This window comes from Melozone crissalis, unplaced genomic scaffold (genome assembly GCF_028551555.1).
Source record: "Melozone crissalis strain CALT ecotype California unplaced genomic scaffold, PUWL_Pcris_2 ptg000029l_1, whole genome shotgun sequence".
Lineage (NCBI taxonomy): Eukaryota > Metazoa > Chordata > Aves > Passeriformes > Passerellidae > Melozone > Melozone crissalis.
The window spans coordinates 1,223,100-1,239,827 of NW_026535807.1; the positions used below are offsets into that span (position 1 = coordinate 1,223,100).

The 16,728-nt window shown below is 50.6% G+C and overlaps 1 protein-coding gene across 2 annotated transcripts; it reads right to left on the bottom strand.

The window, feature by feature from the left end:
- Window positions 1–3,659: 3,659 nt before the first annotated feature.
- EDEM1 (ER degradation enhancing alpha-mannosidase like protein 1) lies at window positions 3,660–16,728 on the bottom strand. Of its 2 annotated transcripts, XM_054281168.1 has the most exons (12): window positions 16,349–16,728; window positions 15,554–15,626; window positions 14,034–14,137; window positions 13,106–13,277; window positions 11,855–12,038; window positions 11,222–11,396; window positions 9,688–9,808; window positions 8,703–8,873; window positions 8,047–8,120; window positions 7,256–7,352; window positions 6,164–6,346; window positions 3,660–5,282 (listed from the first exon to the last, which is right to left on the bottom strand). In XM_054281168.1, the coding sequence occupies exons 1-12, from the start codon at window positions 16,726–16,728 to the stop codon at window positions 5,193–5,195; spliced, it is 1,824 nt and encodes a 607-aa protein (XP_054137143.1). In that variant the 3' UTR covers window positions 3,660–5,192. The 2 variants fall into 2 exon arrangements, with proteins under 2 accessions (XP_054137143.1, XP_054137142.1); XM_054281167.1 differs by lacking the exon at window positions 3,660–5,282 and having other exon boundaries at window positions 5,295–6,346.

Consider the following 16,728-nt stretch of genomic DNA (forward strand, 5'->3'; position numbering starts at 1 on the left):
CGTGGTGCACTCAGCTGCAGGCAGGGAAGCAAAAGGAAAGGAGAGGGAATCATTTGCACATAAATATTAAAAAAAGAGAATCTGTATCTCCCATATAATTTGTTTTTTCATTAAGCAGCGTCTGCGAGCACGGGGATATTTGATCTATTAAAAATGCTTCTTTAAATACTCCTTCTAGAGTTAATTTTTCCTCCTGAAGCTGCTGCAAAAGCTCCATCTCCTCTGGAACACAGCAGGGGGAACAGCAGTGTTTGTTCAGGCCAGAGGTTTGGATTCCACACCAAGTTCTGTGCCAGAGCCACGCTGCTGTCACAGCCCAGGATGGTGATCCATGGAGCTTTCCAAGAGCCATTCATGTCAGCAATGACTTAATCCCTGTGAACATTATAAATAATTAACAGTATGCAGACTGCCATTATTGGAAAGGCCCCGGGCCTTACCCAGCGAGTGATTTCAATTATTCAAAAGTATTAATAAACTGAAATATTCCTTTTTTTTCCCCATCGCTTAATTTGTCTGGGTTTTTTGTATTTTAGAGCACCTGCCTCGAGTGTGGAAAAGCCAAGGGAGTTCTCCCTGTGATCTTGCAATGCCAAGGGAATTCTCCCCACAATCTCCAGATTCCAGGGAGTGTTTCCCATGATCTCCAAATTCCAGGGAGATCTCCCCATGATCTCCAGATTTCAAAGAGTGTTCCCCAAAATCTCTAAAGTCCAGGGAGTGCTCCCCGCAATGTCCAAAACCAAGAGAGTTGTACACATGATCTCCCAAATCCAGGGAGTTCTACAATATCCCAATTCCACAATATCCCAATTCCACACTATCCCAAATCCACAATATCCCAGATCCAGGGAGTTCTACAATATCCCAATTCTACAATATCCCAATTCCAGGGAGTTCTCCCCACAATATCCCAAATCCACAATATCCCAGATCCAGGGAGTTCCCCCCACAATAATCCAAATTCCAGGGAGTTTTTCCCCACAATATCCCAATTCCAGGGAGTTCTGCCACCACCTCCACTGTCCCCAGGGCAGGGGGCACTGGGGCACTCCCAGTCTCACCAGTTGCTCCCCATGGGGACTGGAACTCCTCCCTGGCCCCAGTAAATCCAGCCCTCATGACCAAGGCTGGGCTGGGGCTGCTCCCGAGTTCTCCTCCTCCCCATCCCTGCAAACTGCCAGGCAACAAAACCTTTGGGGGAAAAAAGGTTTTTCAGTAAAATGGTTCCAAAGCAGCGGCCTCTCATCAGTGTGGGCACAAAGGAGGCTGAAGGGCACACAGCAGCTCCAGGCAACATTTATAGGTGTCTTTAGGTGGATAAACCACACAAGAGGCGATCAGGGGCACAAAATCCCTCCCAAAACGCAGTTCCAAGCCCGGATAAAGGTGAACATCTGCAGGAATGAGAAGTTCAGTGTCCCTTCCCTCCCGGGGGTGCTCTGGACAGCGCTGATCCCGCATTTTCCCAGGTGTAAATCTGCTTTTCCCAGCTGTAAATCTGCTTTTCCCGGCGCTGGGGCCAGCGGGGTTTCGGTGCTCATGCAAAGCCCCGAACCGTGGCACAAGGGAGGGCTCTGCTGGAGCCAGCCGGAGCTACAGCACCGCACTGCTCTGGCCGGCTCTGAAACCCGGCTGCTCTCCTGCATTTCACCCTAAAAAAGCGAGTTTGCAATCTCATCTTTGGATTTTAAATCCTGCATCACCAGCGATCCTACTCCACTCCAGTCTCTCAGGAAAGCAACAATGGCAGAGTGGCGTTTTTGGAGATAATTCCTGAAATGTGGGCTGGAAAAGCTGCAAGCAAAGCACTCAGAGCTGCTCAACCCTGTGGGAGCAGATGAGGCAGGTGACAAGCTAAGGAATGACAGCAAGCAGAGACTCCGCTGATCAATGTGCAGCCACAGGGAGAAAACCATCCGAGCTGGGGTGCTTGCCCCAAAATCAGCATTTCAGCCCCTTTACACTCACTTTGGAATTGCCTCTTAGAAATCTGAATGCAGCAAAAGTAAAGCGAGGCAAAGATCTCATTATCCAAAAACCCAGAGGAACTTCAGAACCACTGCAGAATCCCCATCCCCAGTGTTCCACAGACATTTCCCAGGAACGTGGAGCTTGATCCAGACACAGCAAAAGTCCTGCCAGCCCCAACAGCCACTCACCAGCGCTGCAAGCCAGGAAACAGCACAGAGATAATGGCAATCAGACAGAAAACAAATCCAGGAGGGAAAGGCAGCAAAGGAGAACAATAAATCACAGTGATGGTCAGGCAGCTCATTTCCACGTTCTGTTCTCAAACCCAGCACCAGCTGTTTCCCAGGCTGGTTCTCCATGGGCTGGAGAGAGCCCAGCAAGGGTCTCAGTGCAGAATTCCAGGTTTTCCATGGACTGGACAAAGGATTGGGAATCCCAGCAGGGAGGTCAGGACCTGCTCATGAGTCTACTTCACTTATCCCACACCAATCCCTGCTCTCAGCTGTCCCCAAACCCTCATGGAGAGAAGGGGGAACAGGGGGAGAAGAAACTGAGGTGGGTTTATTCTCCTGCAGGAAGGATAAATGGAATTGTCCCAGCTCTAACCAGATGAAATCCCAGTGTACAGAGGGTGCAGGGAGATCCCCTACAGGACAAACACACATCAGAGTAGTCAAACACACTATTTTTTAATGGAGATTTGCAAAAGGCAAGCCAAGTGTTGAAAATTCAGGACATTTCATGAAAGCACATTTGGTCCTCTTCCAAGTTTCCTCAGTTAAATACTTCATGGATAAATAACAATTAAGCATACATGGCACTTTCAGTTCAGAAAACTTGATATTGCACATGATACCAAGAAATACAAGAGTCTATTTCAGCAAATGATTCCAGCACTGTTATCAGCTCCATTTTGATGCCATTGTCTTGTACAAAAGCTCATTTTAGTCCACAACAGGTGCCCTGTCCTTACAGAGTAAAAACGTATCCAAGCAGTTTTAGAGCAAAGAGGGAGAAAAGTTGGCTCCTGAAGGAACACAGTGTCTTTTACCAGCAGCTTCTGGGAGGATAAAAGCATTCCCATGGAAAGATGACTGTCACATCACCTGGCAGCAGAAATTCCACACCAATTCCCAAGGGAAGCTGACCCTGTTTGCCTGGAAAGCTGCAATTCCTGTCTGGGCTGCTCTCATTCTCACCACCTTTCACTACTCCTGGCAATCACAAGGAAAACACAATGGCAAAGGAGTTGTGCAACTTCCTCCCAGTCCTGGAATTGTCTCTGGAAAGCTCTGGAATGGATTCTGTGCACAGTGCTGGGCTGGGAGCCTCCCTGGGTTCGGGAGCTCAGACAGCACAGTCACAATCACCATCACAGGGAGAGGGCCAAGTCACAGCCAGGGAGCTGAACTGGGAGCCAGGGACAAACTGGAGCAGCAGGAGCCACCAGAACCCTCAGGTGTGTCTGTCCTGGTTACCCTGGCCATCCCCACACTCTGCCCACCCCGTGAGCTGCCCCAGCCCCTGGGGGTGCTGGGCTGGGCAGGGCGGGCCCAGGAGCAGCACCGAGAGCCCAGAGCTCTGTGAGGGCAGCAGTGCCCCTGCCACCCTCCTGCCCTGCTCACCCTGCACCCAGCACTGCCTGAGCCTCCCTGCATCGCAGCACCTCCAGTCCCGCTTTCCCCTGAAACACAAACTCAGACACTGCAGAAACACCTTTGGCAAAGCCAATGCCACAGGAGCTGGAATCACCAGCTGCCTCAAACACCAAGGCAACCCATTCTATTGCAATATTTTGGGAAATTTTAACCTATTTCCCTGTCCCCCCTCCAACCCTTCATCCCCTCAAACACACATAATAACACTAAGAAGACTTGATGATAATTTTTTTTTTGCCTGAATACAAGATTCAACTATCATGGAATAGAAGATTCTACAACAAAGTCCCTGAGATGCATCTGTACATTAAAAGATTCCAACAATAACCTCTCCAGCACAAACTTCATATTTATTAGAAATGTTTTGAGTTGCAACACGTGGTTTATGAAAACCAATGTTGTTGTAAGAAGGTGAAAATACAGCAGATCAAGTTGCCCTCGTATTTATGCCTCAATTTAAAAGTCATTAACCCAAAAATGAAATTCTACTACTTCAACTGTAGTCAAAAGTTAGAAGTATATAAACAACGACCAGAAAAAAAACCCAACTTGGTATATTTAAAATAGTTGTTTTGGCCTCAGTTTGTTGTCATCCCTCAAGCCCTTAACTGCCTTCTTCCTGAAAGTTCACAGATATTTTTCCAGTATCTTCAAAAAAACTCCAAACACCTCTTCTTAAGTGACTTTGGGTTCCGCTGTATTTTGCAACCCACTCATCAGAAATACTTTTCCATCTTCCCAAGGAAGCTCAGATTTCCCTGGCAGTGAAGAGAACTTAAGGCACTAACACATGAATCCTGTCAGGAATGTGAAATAGTTTGTTCTTCATGTACTGTGACACCAGTTCTTAGCAGCATCTCTCCTGAAAAGGCACTGAAAACTTGGCAAACAAGGAAACTTTGGGAACTTCTGCCTGAGTGGCTCTGCAATTCCCCCTCCCAAAAAGGCACCTGGATTGGTTTGATCACTGGTTTCTGCAGCCACAGGCTCTCACAGCCCTGCAGCTTCTATCAGCTGGGGCTGGGAGGGATGTCACACTCTGCCAGCAGCTCTCACACCACCAGCACTGATCTCTCCAAGAGTACACAGAGCAGTTTTGTTTCAGCAAACCCAGTGGGTTCCTACCTGAGTAGACCTTTAGGTTGTGTATTGCTAGTCAGAAAAATTCAATAGTTCAACTTGGTGTAAAAAATTGCACTTCCCCACTCCTTCCCCAAGCCCCGAGATCATTTCAAATTAAACAGCAGACCCTGCTCTAGAGGGACATTTGTAACACAGCTACAAGGAGGCAGCTAAGTGGCACAGGCCAATTTGCCTTCTTTTTCTTTTAAAATAGATTCAGCCTTCATTTGCAACAACATTTCTCATAGAAGTCTTGAAACAAGAGCTGTTTGTTCAGGGGGCACGGGAGGTTACCCCAGCTCGGAGGAATGAGCTCATCTCCTGGGTGTCCACTGGGGACACTGGGGGACACTGGGGGACCCAGCCTTGCAGGGGGCAGCTGAAGGGGAGGAATGTCTGCAGAGCATGCCAAGCTCCCCCAAGTTCCCCTGCAGTCCCTCAGATCAGCCCCACCATTCTGTCGATCTGCCTCATGTAGTTGCTCTTCAGGGGCAGCAGGTACCTCCTCTCATCGGGGACTCTGTTACACTGTTGAGAAAATTTACATCTTTTTAAAGACTCAGATCCAAACCCAAGCAAGCCCATCCCCTCTGCAATCCCCTCAGATCCTCCCAGTACAGAAAACTGTACCCAATAACACTTTTTCCCCCAACTTTCCCTTGTTCTGTGCAGACTTGCAGCACAAATCCCACAAATGAGCAGCAAGTGTTTCCTCAGTGCAGGCTGCAGCTTCCAAACACACAGCACAGCTTGTTGTGCAACTGAGATTTCCTTCACTATGACAACTGTGAACGTTTAAAATAATGCTCTTTTCCTGGAGCTCTGTGGGGAGGAGGGAAGGAGCCACACCAGAACCTACCAGGAGATATTTTTTAAATTGTCCTTAACTGCTCTAGTGGCAGGTGTCCCACTAGGGGTGGAATGAGGTGATCTTTAAGGTCCTTTCAACTCCAACGTTCTGCGACTAAACCAGATCTGTTTTGGTTGGTGATGGGCACTGCAGCCACAGCTCTGGGGCCAGCTGAGGCCTTGCTGAGAGAGGTCCCCTTTTACATCCCCCAAAACCCCACTGAGGAAGACAAAGCTGGGTTGAGATGACCCTCTGCTTCTCCCTTTGCCCCTGACAGCAACACTGGCGAGTTTTAAGGGCAAAGAAAAGGGGAAGGGAAAAATAATTGGAAGTAAATTAACAAAGAGCAAAACAATTGCTGCAAAACACTTCAAAGGGGACAGGTTTCACCTTCACCAGCATCCCACACATGATGCCATTTATGCTGCTGCAGAAAGTGCATTTCAGGGGAGCTCCTCAGGTGTTTGACATTTCTAAAGGGAACTCTCTGCATTAGCCCTCCCAGAGGCTCAGTGTGTCCTGGCTGCCCCTCCCCAGCCCCAGGCAGTGTGTTGCTTACGTTGGAGCTGAAGTTGGCTGCCTTGGGCTCCGAGGGTTTGGCTTTGAGGCCGTGCTCCCCTGCAGGCAGGATGTCCTCCCACAGCGAGCTCCGGAACCGCCCGTCCACAGACACCACGTGGCCCTCAGTGGTGAACATGAACTTATTGCCAGACCTGTGCACTGGGTTCTCCTCATCAAACAGCTGAAGGAGAGACAGGAGACACAGGGACTGTACTACATCAGTACTAAACATGAACCTATTCCAGATTTATGCACTGGGTTCTCTTCATCAAACAGCTGAAGGAGAGACAGGAGAGACAGGGACTGTACTACATCAGTACTAAACATGAACTTATTCCAGATTTATGCACTGGATTCTCCTCATCAAACAGCTGAAGGAGAGATGGGACAGACAGCCATTGCAGGTGTGCCCCATCCTTCACCTCCCAGTAACAAGCAGCTGGGAACAGGTACTCACACTTTGAAGGATCACACAAAAATACCTTTTAGTGCTAAATAATGCTGGAGCAAATGGAAATAAATAGTCTTAATGCAAGGGATTGATCTGAGTAGTTAGAAGAGGAGAGCAAAAGAAAGACTTCTCACACAACTTAAAGTGCCCTTATTTTTCTAAGCTGCTCTGTGAGGCATTTCTAGGCTGGCATCCACTCAGTCACAGATTTATTTGGTTTTCTGCACTAAAGGAGATTGAGAACAGGGGTTTAGGCAATGCCAGCCCAAATGCTTTCTCCGGTGAGTGCCAAAGCCCAGCAGGGAGAAAGCAGAGGCTGCCCCAGGCAGGAGGGCTGCAAGCAGCACTTAGCTCAGAGCTGAGCAGCAGCTCCCTCCAGTCCTGCTCCCTCTCCTTCCCAGCCTCTTCCCAAAGATCTGCAGCTCTCCAGGTGCAGGAACCACACCTGGGCAGCTGCTGCAGCTCAGAGAGTGCGGTGAGGTCAAAGAAGAGGAGCTCAGCTGAATCACTCCCACACACAAACCCCAGAGCCCAGCAGGCTGTCATTAATGATGCCCCATCCCCAACCCAATTTAATAACTCCTGCCCACTCCTGTGCAATTTTTGTGCAGTGCCTTGCAGTGAGGAGCACACACGTACCAGGTACAAATATTTACAGGTTTCACTGAGGAAAAAGCTCTCCATTCGATCCTCCTTGGTCTTCTCCACCACGTGGTGCAACGTGGCATAGCCACACCTGCAACATTGGACAGGGTTTGGGATCAGCTCCAGCCCTGCTGCTCTCAGACACCCCCTCACCTCAGAGCGTCCCAGCAGCCAGGGGAAGCTCCAATGGAACAGCTGTGCTGTGCAGCACTCACTGGGTATTGGTCTGTGATCACCTGAACCCCACTCACCAGCAATGCCTGACCTGGCCAGCCATCACACATTTGTCTAGAAAATGAGTCAATTAATAAAAAGGAATAAAAATTCACTGTCTTCCCCCTGAGCCTTGCAAGAAGTTCAGCTACTCAGTGTTAGAGTCAGGATTCACTGCTGCTGTCTTGACTGGAAGCTGATATCCAACAGCATCTGCCTTAGGGGCCATCCCTCAGTTCAGCTAAACACCAGGAGGGGAGAAATAATCTTGCAGGACCCCTAGGAAAAATCCCAACTACTGTTTTCAGCAGTTTTTAGCAGCTGATCATCAGCAGTGCATTTTGAAAGGCAGTGATAAAATTCCAAAGGTATAAAGTTATCCACTGGACTATAATTTCATTTTCAGATGGGAAAGAAAGAAGTGCTCAATAAATAAATCATCACTTGTGGCTTTCAAGGAGGGCTGGGTTTTCTGGTTTACCTACATGTGGCAGACTGGATTCTATACAATATTTGTAGAATAAAATATAGATATATAGCACTGAGAGAAGAAAAGAACATTGAAGACTGACTTTGCTTTTGTATATTTTTCCAAACTCTGCAGAATATCCATTCCCACATGAAGGTAAAACGGGTTCTTTGTGGCCTAAATAAGGAAGACAGACAAGAGTTAGAGTCAGCAATTTTGAAATCCTGTAAAAATAACACAACAAAGGCCTATTGGTACCAGAGTCTTGTATCAGCAAACTTATCTCTATGGGAGCATGACTTGGATTAGCCAGTGCAAGCTTCTCACATTTGCTTTAGAGCAAATCCTGGAAAACCTGCAGTAAATCCAAACTCTCTGATCCCCTCCTTGTAGGCAGACAGTTATTTTAGTTTATTGTAGCTGTGCCTGGGCAGCATTGCAAGGAAAGCTCTTACATTTACTTCAGCAATTTTGGTTGAGCAGTCACAGGTCTCTGCCTGGTAAAAATCTGCCAGCAGCTTTTAGAAAAGGTGGTTTTGTGTTGTTTTTGCTTGCCTTATAAAAAAGGCTGTTTTTGAAGCAAACACCAGAACAACAACGTTGCACAACCCTGCAGTGCCTGCCCACAGACTCCACAGGACAGGAGGCAGCTCCAGGGCTGCCACAATTCAGCTGGCCAGAGGTCAGGGGGATAAAGTGACTTCCTGAACAAAAGCTTTTTGGCCCAGCCAGGACGTGCAGCTCAGGGAAGGCAGATACCTGGTACAGAAGATATGTGGACTCCACCAGCTCTGGCCTCAGGGGGTAGAAGGGAACATCTGGGGCCTGCAGCTGCCAGTTGTACCTCTCTGGGAGAGCCCCATAGCGTTTCCAGATGGCATAATAGAAGGCATGGAGGCAAATGGCATCTTCCACATCCCCTATCAACACCTGGGCACCAGAGCAGCCAGAGATACGCACACTTAGTGCTGCAGGCCAGCAAAGATGAGAGTGTGGCACCTAAAACAACTCTTCTCCCATAAAACACACGGAAAACAACCCCCCAAGAGTACTACTGTATTCACTCTTTGCAGTAAAAGCTCTAGCAGAGCCTCACAGCACAGAACACAAATGCTGAGGCTAAAAGAGGGAAGTTGAAAATCTCAGATCTAGCAGAGAGCAGGCCAGGGCTCCCCACATGGCTGTGTTAATGCAGGGCTGAACTGAACTCTGCAAAGCCACAGGTGGGAGCTCAGCTCAGGACTCAGGCTCACTCCCAGCCCAGAACTCAGGCTCACTCCCAGCTCAGGACTCAGGCTCACTCCCAGCCCAGAACTCAGGCTCACTCCCAGCCCAGAACTCAGGCTCACTCCCAGCCCAGAACTCAGGCTCACTCCCAGCCCAGAACTCAGACTCACTCCCAGCCCAGAACTCAGGCTCACTCCCAGCCCAGAACTCAGGCTCACTCCCAGCCCAGGACTCAGGCTCACTCCCAGCTCAGGACTCAGGCTCACTCCCAGCCCAGAACTCAGGCTCACTCCCAGCCCAGGACTCAGACTCACTCCCAGCTCAGGACTCAGGCTCACTCCCAGCCCAGAACTCAGGCTCACTCCCAGCTCAGGACTCAGGCTCACTCCCAGCCCAGGACTCAGGCTCACTCCCAGCTCAGGACTCAGGCTCACTCCCAGCTCAGGACTCAGGCTCACTCCCAGGCCAGGATTAGGATGGGCCTTCCCACATGGCCTTTCCCAGCAGGACAGCTCACCTGCAGCCCAGGGAAGAAGGCCTGCAGAGAGTCAATCCAGGTGTTCATCAGCTGGCCCGTGTACATGTTGACGTTGACGTAGAGGGGAGGGTCCCCTTCTCCTTCATTGCAGGCCTCCCTGCTGCAGGGACAATGCAGGAACAATGACAATGCAGGGGCACAATGCAGGGCACAATGCAGGGCACAATGCAGGGGCACAATGCAGGGGACAATGCAGGGGACAATGCAGGGGACAATGCAGGGCACAATGCAGGGGCACAATGCAGGGGCACAATGCAGGGACAATGTAAGGGACAATGCAAGGGACAATGCAAGGGACAATGCAAGGGACAGTGCAGGGACAATGCAGGGGCACAATGCAGGGGCACAATGCAGGGGCACAATGCAGGGGCACAATGCAGGGGACAATGCAGGGGACAATGCAGGGACAATGCAGGGGACAATGCAAGGGACAATGCAGGGGACAATGCAGGGGACAATGCAGGGACAATGTAAGGGACAATGCAAGGGACAGTGCGGGGACAATGCAGGGGCACAATGCAGGGGCACAATGCAGGGACACAATGCAGGGGACAATGGAGGGACAATGGAGGGACAATGGAGGGCACAATGCAGGGCACAATGCAGGGGCACAATGCAGGGGCACAATGCAGGGGACAATGCAGGGGACAATGCAGGGCACAATGCAGAGCACAATGCAGGGGACAATGCAGGGCACAATGCAGGGGCACAATGCAGGGCACAATGCAGGGGACAATGCAGGGCACAATGCAGGGCACAATGCAGGGCACAATGCAGGGGACAGTGCAGGGCACAATGCAGGGCACAATGCAGGGGCACAATGCAGGGGACAGTGCAGGGCACAATGCAGGGGACAGTGCAGGGCACAATGCAGGGCACAATGCAGGGCACAATGCAGGGGACAGTGCAGGGCACAATGCAGGGCACAATGCAGGGGCACAATGCAGGGGACAGTGCAGGGGCACAACGCAGGGGCACAACGCAGGGGCACAATGCAGGGGACAATGCAGGGGACAATGCAGGGACAACGCAGGGGACAAGGCAGGGCAGTGCCTCTGCCTGGGCAGCACACAGCACACTGCCACAGCTCAGGCAGGCACTGCTCTGCTCTGCTGGGCCCCTTGTGAAAGGAACCCAAACACTGTCATGCTCTCAGAGGAGTTAATTCATAAAGGGATGTTAATTCATACAGGGATCATATCTTAGAGCTCTGCCAGCAGAATTTCTACCAAAAGTCATGCTAGGCAGGATGAGGCTTTCAGAAGAACAAAGCAGACAATTTAATACATTTCTTTTGCAGTGCCAGACTTTTCTCAACATTTCTAAATGGGACAGGAAGCAGTCTGGCTTCTCTGCACCCCATCAGCTGCTGAGGAATGAGGAGACTACCACGGAAAGGGGATTTAAGAACAGATTTTCTAGAGCCTGACACAAAGCACCACAAACAGATGTGTTTCAGATCCTGCTGGAGGATCCACTGCTCAAGGAATTGATGCTGACATGAATCACATACCCTCTCCTCAAGTGGTTCTGAATGTTCTGATAGGCAGAGTTGAACATGTCCAGGTCTTCCTTTTCCCCAAAGAGGATGTAGGACTTCAGCAGGTACTCATAGAACGAATCTGACCCTGCTCCCAGTCCACTCTGCTTTCCAACCCAGTGACCAGTCTGGATATTCACAACATTTCCTTTCAGAACAAACAACAAGTTTAGTCTGAGCTTGCTGAGTATATCAGAGAGAAACAATCCAGTCAAGACTTGGCAATATCACGGGTTCAGAAATTCCCAAGGAGGAAGAATCAAAGATTAACATCAGATGAAGTGTTACAGCGGTGCATTCATCTGAGGAACACCCACACACATGCAGTTATTTTAAGTACTTTGAGTTATCTGCCAATCTGAATTATATTAATGGGGACACAAATCAGGGCCTTCAGTTCCATTCCCCAGTTTTGTGGAAAATTTGAGTTGAAAACCTGTGCCCTGAGGAGTCTTTCAGAGACTCCATTTTTCTTGGAAAGCCCCAAAGTGCCATTAGTTCAACACAAGCCCCGGGTACACAAGGAGAACGTGAGTGAACAGCTACAGAGGGAGCAGAAGGACAAAGGTGAGGACACGTGAGGACACAGCAGCACCCAGACTTTACCCAGCAGTCCAGTGTTATTGCTCCTGAGGCTCCACAGGGCCTTCACAGCTCTCCTGGCCACCCACTCGAAGGTGGAGTCTCCAAGCAGCCTGCTGAGGATCCCAAACTCCACCAGCAAGGACCCAGCTCCTGCTGTGCACGTCTCGTTGTGGCTGTCTGGGGGAACCCCCTTCTTCAGGTTCACCTGTGGGCAGGGACAGGCTGCACTCCCAGCTGTGCTCACAGCTGCACCCTCCCTTTAGCACAAGCCTTTCTGGTGCACATAGTGCAGCATGGAACGTGCACAGAGACACAAAACCAGCACACTGGGAAAGCTTTCCTGTAGAATTCCTGACACTCTTCTTCCAGCTTTACAACAGCATGCCTAAAGTGGGCAAGCCTCATTTTTCTCTTATACTTGCTAACCCTTGCAAACTTCACCATTTCATGCCTTCCACTAAACATTCAGGCTTTTCCTTCTTTGCTGCCCCTCAGTTTGTGCTGGTGAAACCAAGAGCTTCCTCAGTGGATGCTCCTCCCCTTCCCCATGGGACAGGGTGCTGGAGGGAAGTTACAGCACCCTCAGCTGCTTTACCAGGCTCTGAACAGAAGTGAAAATTCACATTTCTAAATTCACATTTCTACAGGGGGAAAAGCAGTGCTGCTGTCTCCAGAAATTAAGAGCAGCCAGGCAAGTGCTAATTATAGTTTTGCAGTTTCGGATTGTTCCAGTGGTAGTGACATCCTCCTCCCTGCCAACTGCATCTGCTTAAAACAAGAGGCTGCAGCATCCAGGAATCCCAGAGTACTGAGACACACTGAGCAGTCTTCAGGAAAATTATAAACTGCAAGCCCAGGATGATAAATATTTCAGAAGAGTTTTATTCTAACAGAATTGTTTTAGTAGCAAGTCCCCAAAGAGTCACTTTCCTGTCTTTGCCTTTACAGTACTCCTTGTTACTGACAGCATTGTTTGCTGCTGTGTGACACAGGGCAGGGAATGCTCCACCAACCAGCAAGGGAACAAATGACTCCTGAGCCACAGGGAACAATAAACACACTGAAAATCAGCCCAGGGAAAACATTCACTAGTCAGAAGGAGCAAACTGTACTATCCATGTCACCAAAACTCAGGGCAGTTTCCCCTGTGTCACTTCAGAATAACTTAGGGCAGGCTCAATACCCCAAGTGCACATAAAAGGGCACCAAACTGAAGGTGCAGCACAGGTGAAACTGCTTTGAGCCTGTTTCCCCAGGGCTGCTGTCACTCACCCGAGGATAGGGAATGCCAGTTTTGGTGTTCTCAAAGGCTGGCAGCAGCCTCACTGCCAGGTCATGAGCCAGGTGCAGCAGCTCATTGTCATAATCCTTGATGGTCATGTCACCAAAGGGCTGCTTGGTGTCTGTAATGATGATGTGGGCAGACAGCAGGCTTCCCAAAACCCTGTGGGAAAAGGAAAATCCAGGTTCTCAGTCTGTTCTGAAGCTCATTCCTCACCTAAACACCTTACTGCTGTCATGTCTGACAGAATTATGACTTTGTGCTCCTTACAGGCACTACACAAAATGACCTGGCTTTTCCCCCAGCAGTAGTGAACACATGTAGAAGTCATGCTGTTGTCAGCCACAGTTCCAAAACCTGGTTCTGCAAAATTTACCTAACCCAGGAGTTGCTGGAACAAATCTGTTTAGGAGTGAAGACCTCCTTGTCCCTGCAAATGGCAGAAAGGGTGTTGCATAAACTCAGTACCCAGAAAAAAGAAAGCCTAGCCATGTGAAGCAGGAATAAACACTGCTTGAGGCACTCAGAAAACAAAACCCTTTAAACTCAGACAGTATCTACACCCATTTCCAACACAGAAGAGTCTTTTTCATCTAAAATGAAAATGAAAGTGAGCAGAAGTCCATGAACCAAAAACAGAGCAGGGAAAAGCTGTCCCAGGGCTGTTTGTTGATCAGGGCACAGATCTGTCTCTGCTGCAAGCCCAGAGCCAACCACTGCCTCACTGCTCAACGGGACTGATTAAAATCGTTTCCTATATGAAAGGATGGAATATTTTCATAGGAGATTAAGAAACAGCTTACTTGAGGAACCATTTAGGGAATAAAGCCTGCCAAAGACCTCCTAATCAATGATTTCACTGTGAATCACACACACCAGATCTTTAACCTTTAAAGACAGAAACTCAGCACCACATACCTGATTGTTGCCTCAAAAACTTGGACTGTTGAGTCTTTGTCAAATGAAACTGTGTCAATCACCAACTTCACTGCCTTCTGGAATTCTGAGGAGTTTCCCATTACCTGTTACAGAAAAACAAAGCTAGTTTGTACAATTGTTGCTTCAGAAGAGGCTTGGGGAAGAGAATGGCAAGTTAACATCTTAACCCAGCAGTCAGATTTAGCACACTGAGTATCCAAACTGCCTGAACTATCAGTTCAAGAGTTAAGGTTAGCTTAAAACGTAACACAACTCGCAGAACAATGAAGTTTGATTGAATGTTTATTTGACCAAAGGCCAGTCCAACCTTTCATGCTCCTGACCCAGCACTGCACACCCAGCAGTTCCCTTGTGCCTGACTCCCACAGGTCTAATCTAGGAATTGATTTCCACTGCATCCAGAGACATGTAAGTTCAGCCTGAGCTTTGGGGAGCAGGAATGGGGAAGGAAAACACAGGTTCCTGCTTGCCTGAGCTCATGAAAAGGCTGGGACATACCTACATTTTTAACAAAAGCACCAGGTGCCAGCTGTCCCCATCACCCAGACCCAGTGGGGAAGCATCATGTGTTGGTCTGAGCAATGGGGAGCAGAACAGGCTTGCCCCATGCAGCAGCTTCTGAAACACAGGAGATTTAGCAAGCAGAACCTTTACATGTGAGAAAAGAAGTTAAGCACAGCCCCACTGGTGATGAGGACAGGAAGGCACTGCTATCAGGCACGTAGCACAGATCCCAAACTTCTCTGTCAGTAAAACCCAACATCTCCCTCACTTCTGCTTTCAGTTCTGCTCCAGCAGCTCCTCACCACTGCTGCAGCCCAGGGTGGAGTGGGAAGGGTTTTATATCCCAAAGAGCCAGAGGAGATACAGATCCCTGTGGCTCCTGCACATCAGTGAGCCCTGACACTCCAGAAGGCACAAAGCCTGCCCTGGCTGCACAGATGAGAACAGTCAAACTGCTGGGGTCTCTGAAAATGCTCCTCCTCATGAGCCCATGCCCTGGCTCTAACACAGAACTGAGCTGCTCCTCACGTTATCTTTCAGTTTTAGCAGAAATGCAGGTGAGAAGCAGCCGTACAGGTTTTCCCCCCCTTCCTTTCACCACTTCACACAGACCAGTGTGTCAGTCAGGCCCTCTCTGCCAAGTGAAACAACCAGGGCTCTTCCAGCCACTGTGCACACAATGAACCCTCCTCCTGATGGACCTCTCAGCAGCTCACAGCAGCTCCAGCTCAAATCCACCCACCCCGGGCAAATCCCAGAGAGATCTCGTCTGAACCTTGGGGAGGAGCTCCAAAATTTCCTCTGTCTCTTCAGGAAATCTCTGCTGCCACCTCCAACTGCTCTCATTCTGTTACCCCATGTGACACTGCTGGTTTCTGATCCAGCTGTTAGCTCATGATCCAGCTGTTTGCACCACCTGGGCAAGCCTTGGGGAGCTGCCCCAGCCAGGGCAGTCCCAGGGTGCCCAGGGCAGTGTCCCCACACCAAGGACTCACCGCCAGCGTGTCCAGCGCGTCGATCAGCGTCAGGGAGTAATTCCCCAGCACATCATTGATGTTCAGGTTGGAGCTGGAAGAGCAGAATCACAGAATTATTAAGGTTAGAAGAGACCTGTGCAGATCATCCAGTCCAACCCCCTGTGCAGGCAGGGTCACCTGGAGCAGGTGACACAGGAACTATCCAGGTAGGTTTGGAATGTCTCCAAAAGGGGAAGCTCCATGACTCCTTGGGCAGCTGTTCCACAGCTCTACCCCACTATGCAAAGTTCATTCCAGTACCTGAAGGGAAGCTACAACAAATACAGAGAGGGACTGCAGTGACAGGATAAAAGGAAATGGCTTCCAGCTTAAAGGGAATAGGTTTATACCGGATATTAACAGGAAATTGTTCCCTGGCAGGGTAGGCAGGCCCTGGCGCAGGTGCCCAGAGCAGCTGTGGCTGCCCCTGGATCCCTGGCAGTGCCCAAGGCCAGGCTGGACACTGGGGCTGGAGCACCTGGGACAGTGGGAGGTGTCCCTGCCATGGCAGGGGTGGCACTGGGTGGGCTTTAGGGTTCCTTCCCACCCAAACCATTCCCCGATTCATACGGAGGTGAAACTCGCTGTATTTTAGCTTATGGCCGTTACCAACTGCGCCGTGGCTGGGCCCAGCCTGACCCCCAGGGAGGCACACACGGAGCGATGCCAGCCCGGAGCCGTGCCCACCCCGCAGGGCCCCACAGCCGCTCCCCACCGGTCGGTTCCCCACAGCCGTCCCCCCCACAGCCGTTCCCCGCTGCCGGCCGCACTCACGGGTCGCGGCGGTCGGGCCCGCGGCCGCGGCAGTGCAGCGGGTCGAGCTCATCGCGGGGGAAGGCGTGCTCCATGTAGCTGTCGTAGCCGAACACGAACATGCCCCGGGCCGCGTCCCGCAGCCGCGCCCGCAGCTGCGGCGGGAAGGCGCCGCTGTAGCGCCGCTCGTACTCATCGCCGCCCGCCGCCGCGCCCCACAGCCGGGCCCCGCGGCCCGCAGCGCCCGCGGGCGGGCCGGGCAGGGCTGGCGGCCGCGGGCCGGGGCAGGGCAGGCGCGGGTGCAGGCAGAGCCCGCGGGCCAGCGCGGGCAGCAGCGCCAGCAGCGCCTGCAGCCCGAGCCGCAGCAGCAGCAGCCCCAGCACCACCGACCGCCATCGCAT

Excerpts from the sequence above, each read along its gene's own strand:
- EDEM1 (XM_054281167.1), bottom strand. The coding sequence starts at position 16,728 with ATGCGATGGCGGTCGGTGGTGCTGGGGCTGCTGCTGCTGCGGCTCGGG. Across the intron at positions 14,138-15,553 it reads ACGCGCTGGACACGCTGGCG|GTAATGGGAAACTCCTCAGA; the intron begins GTGAGTCCTTGG and ends TTTCTGTAACAG. Across the intron at positions 13,278-14,033 it reads GTTTTTGAGGCAACAATCAG|GGTTTTGGGAAGCCTGCTGT; the intron begins GTATGTGGTGCT and ends CTTTTCCCACAG.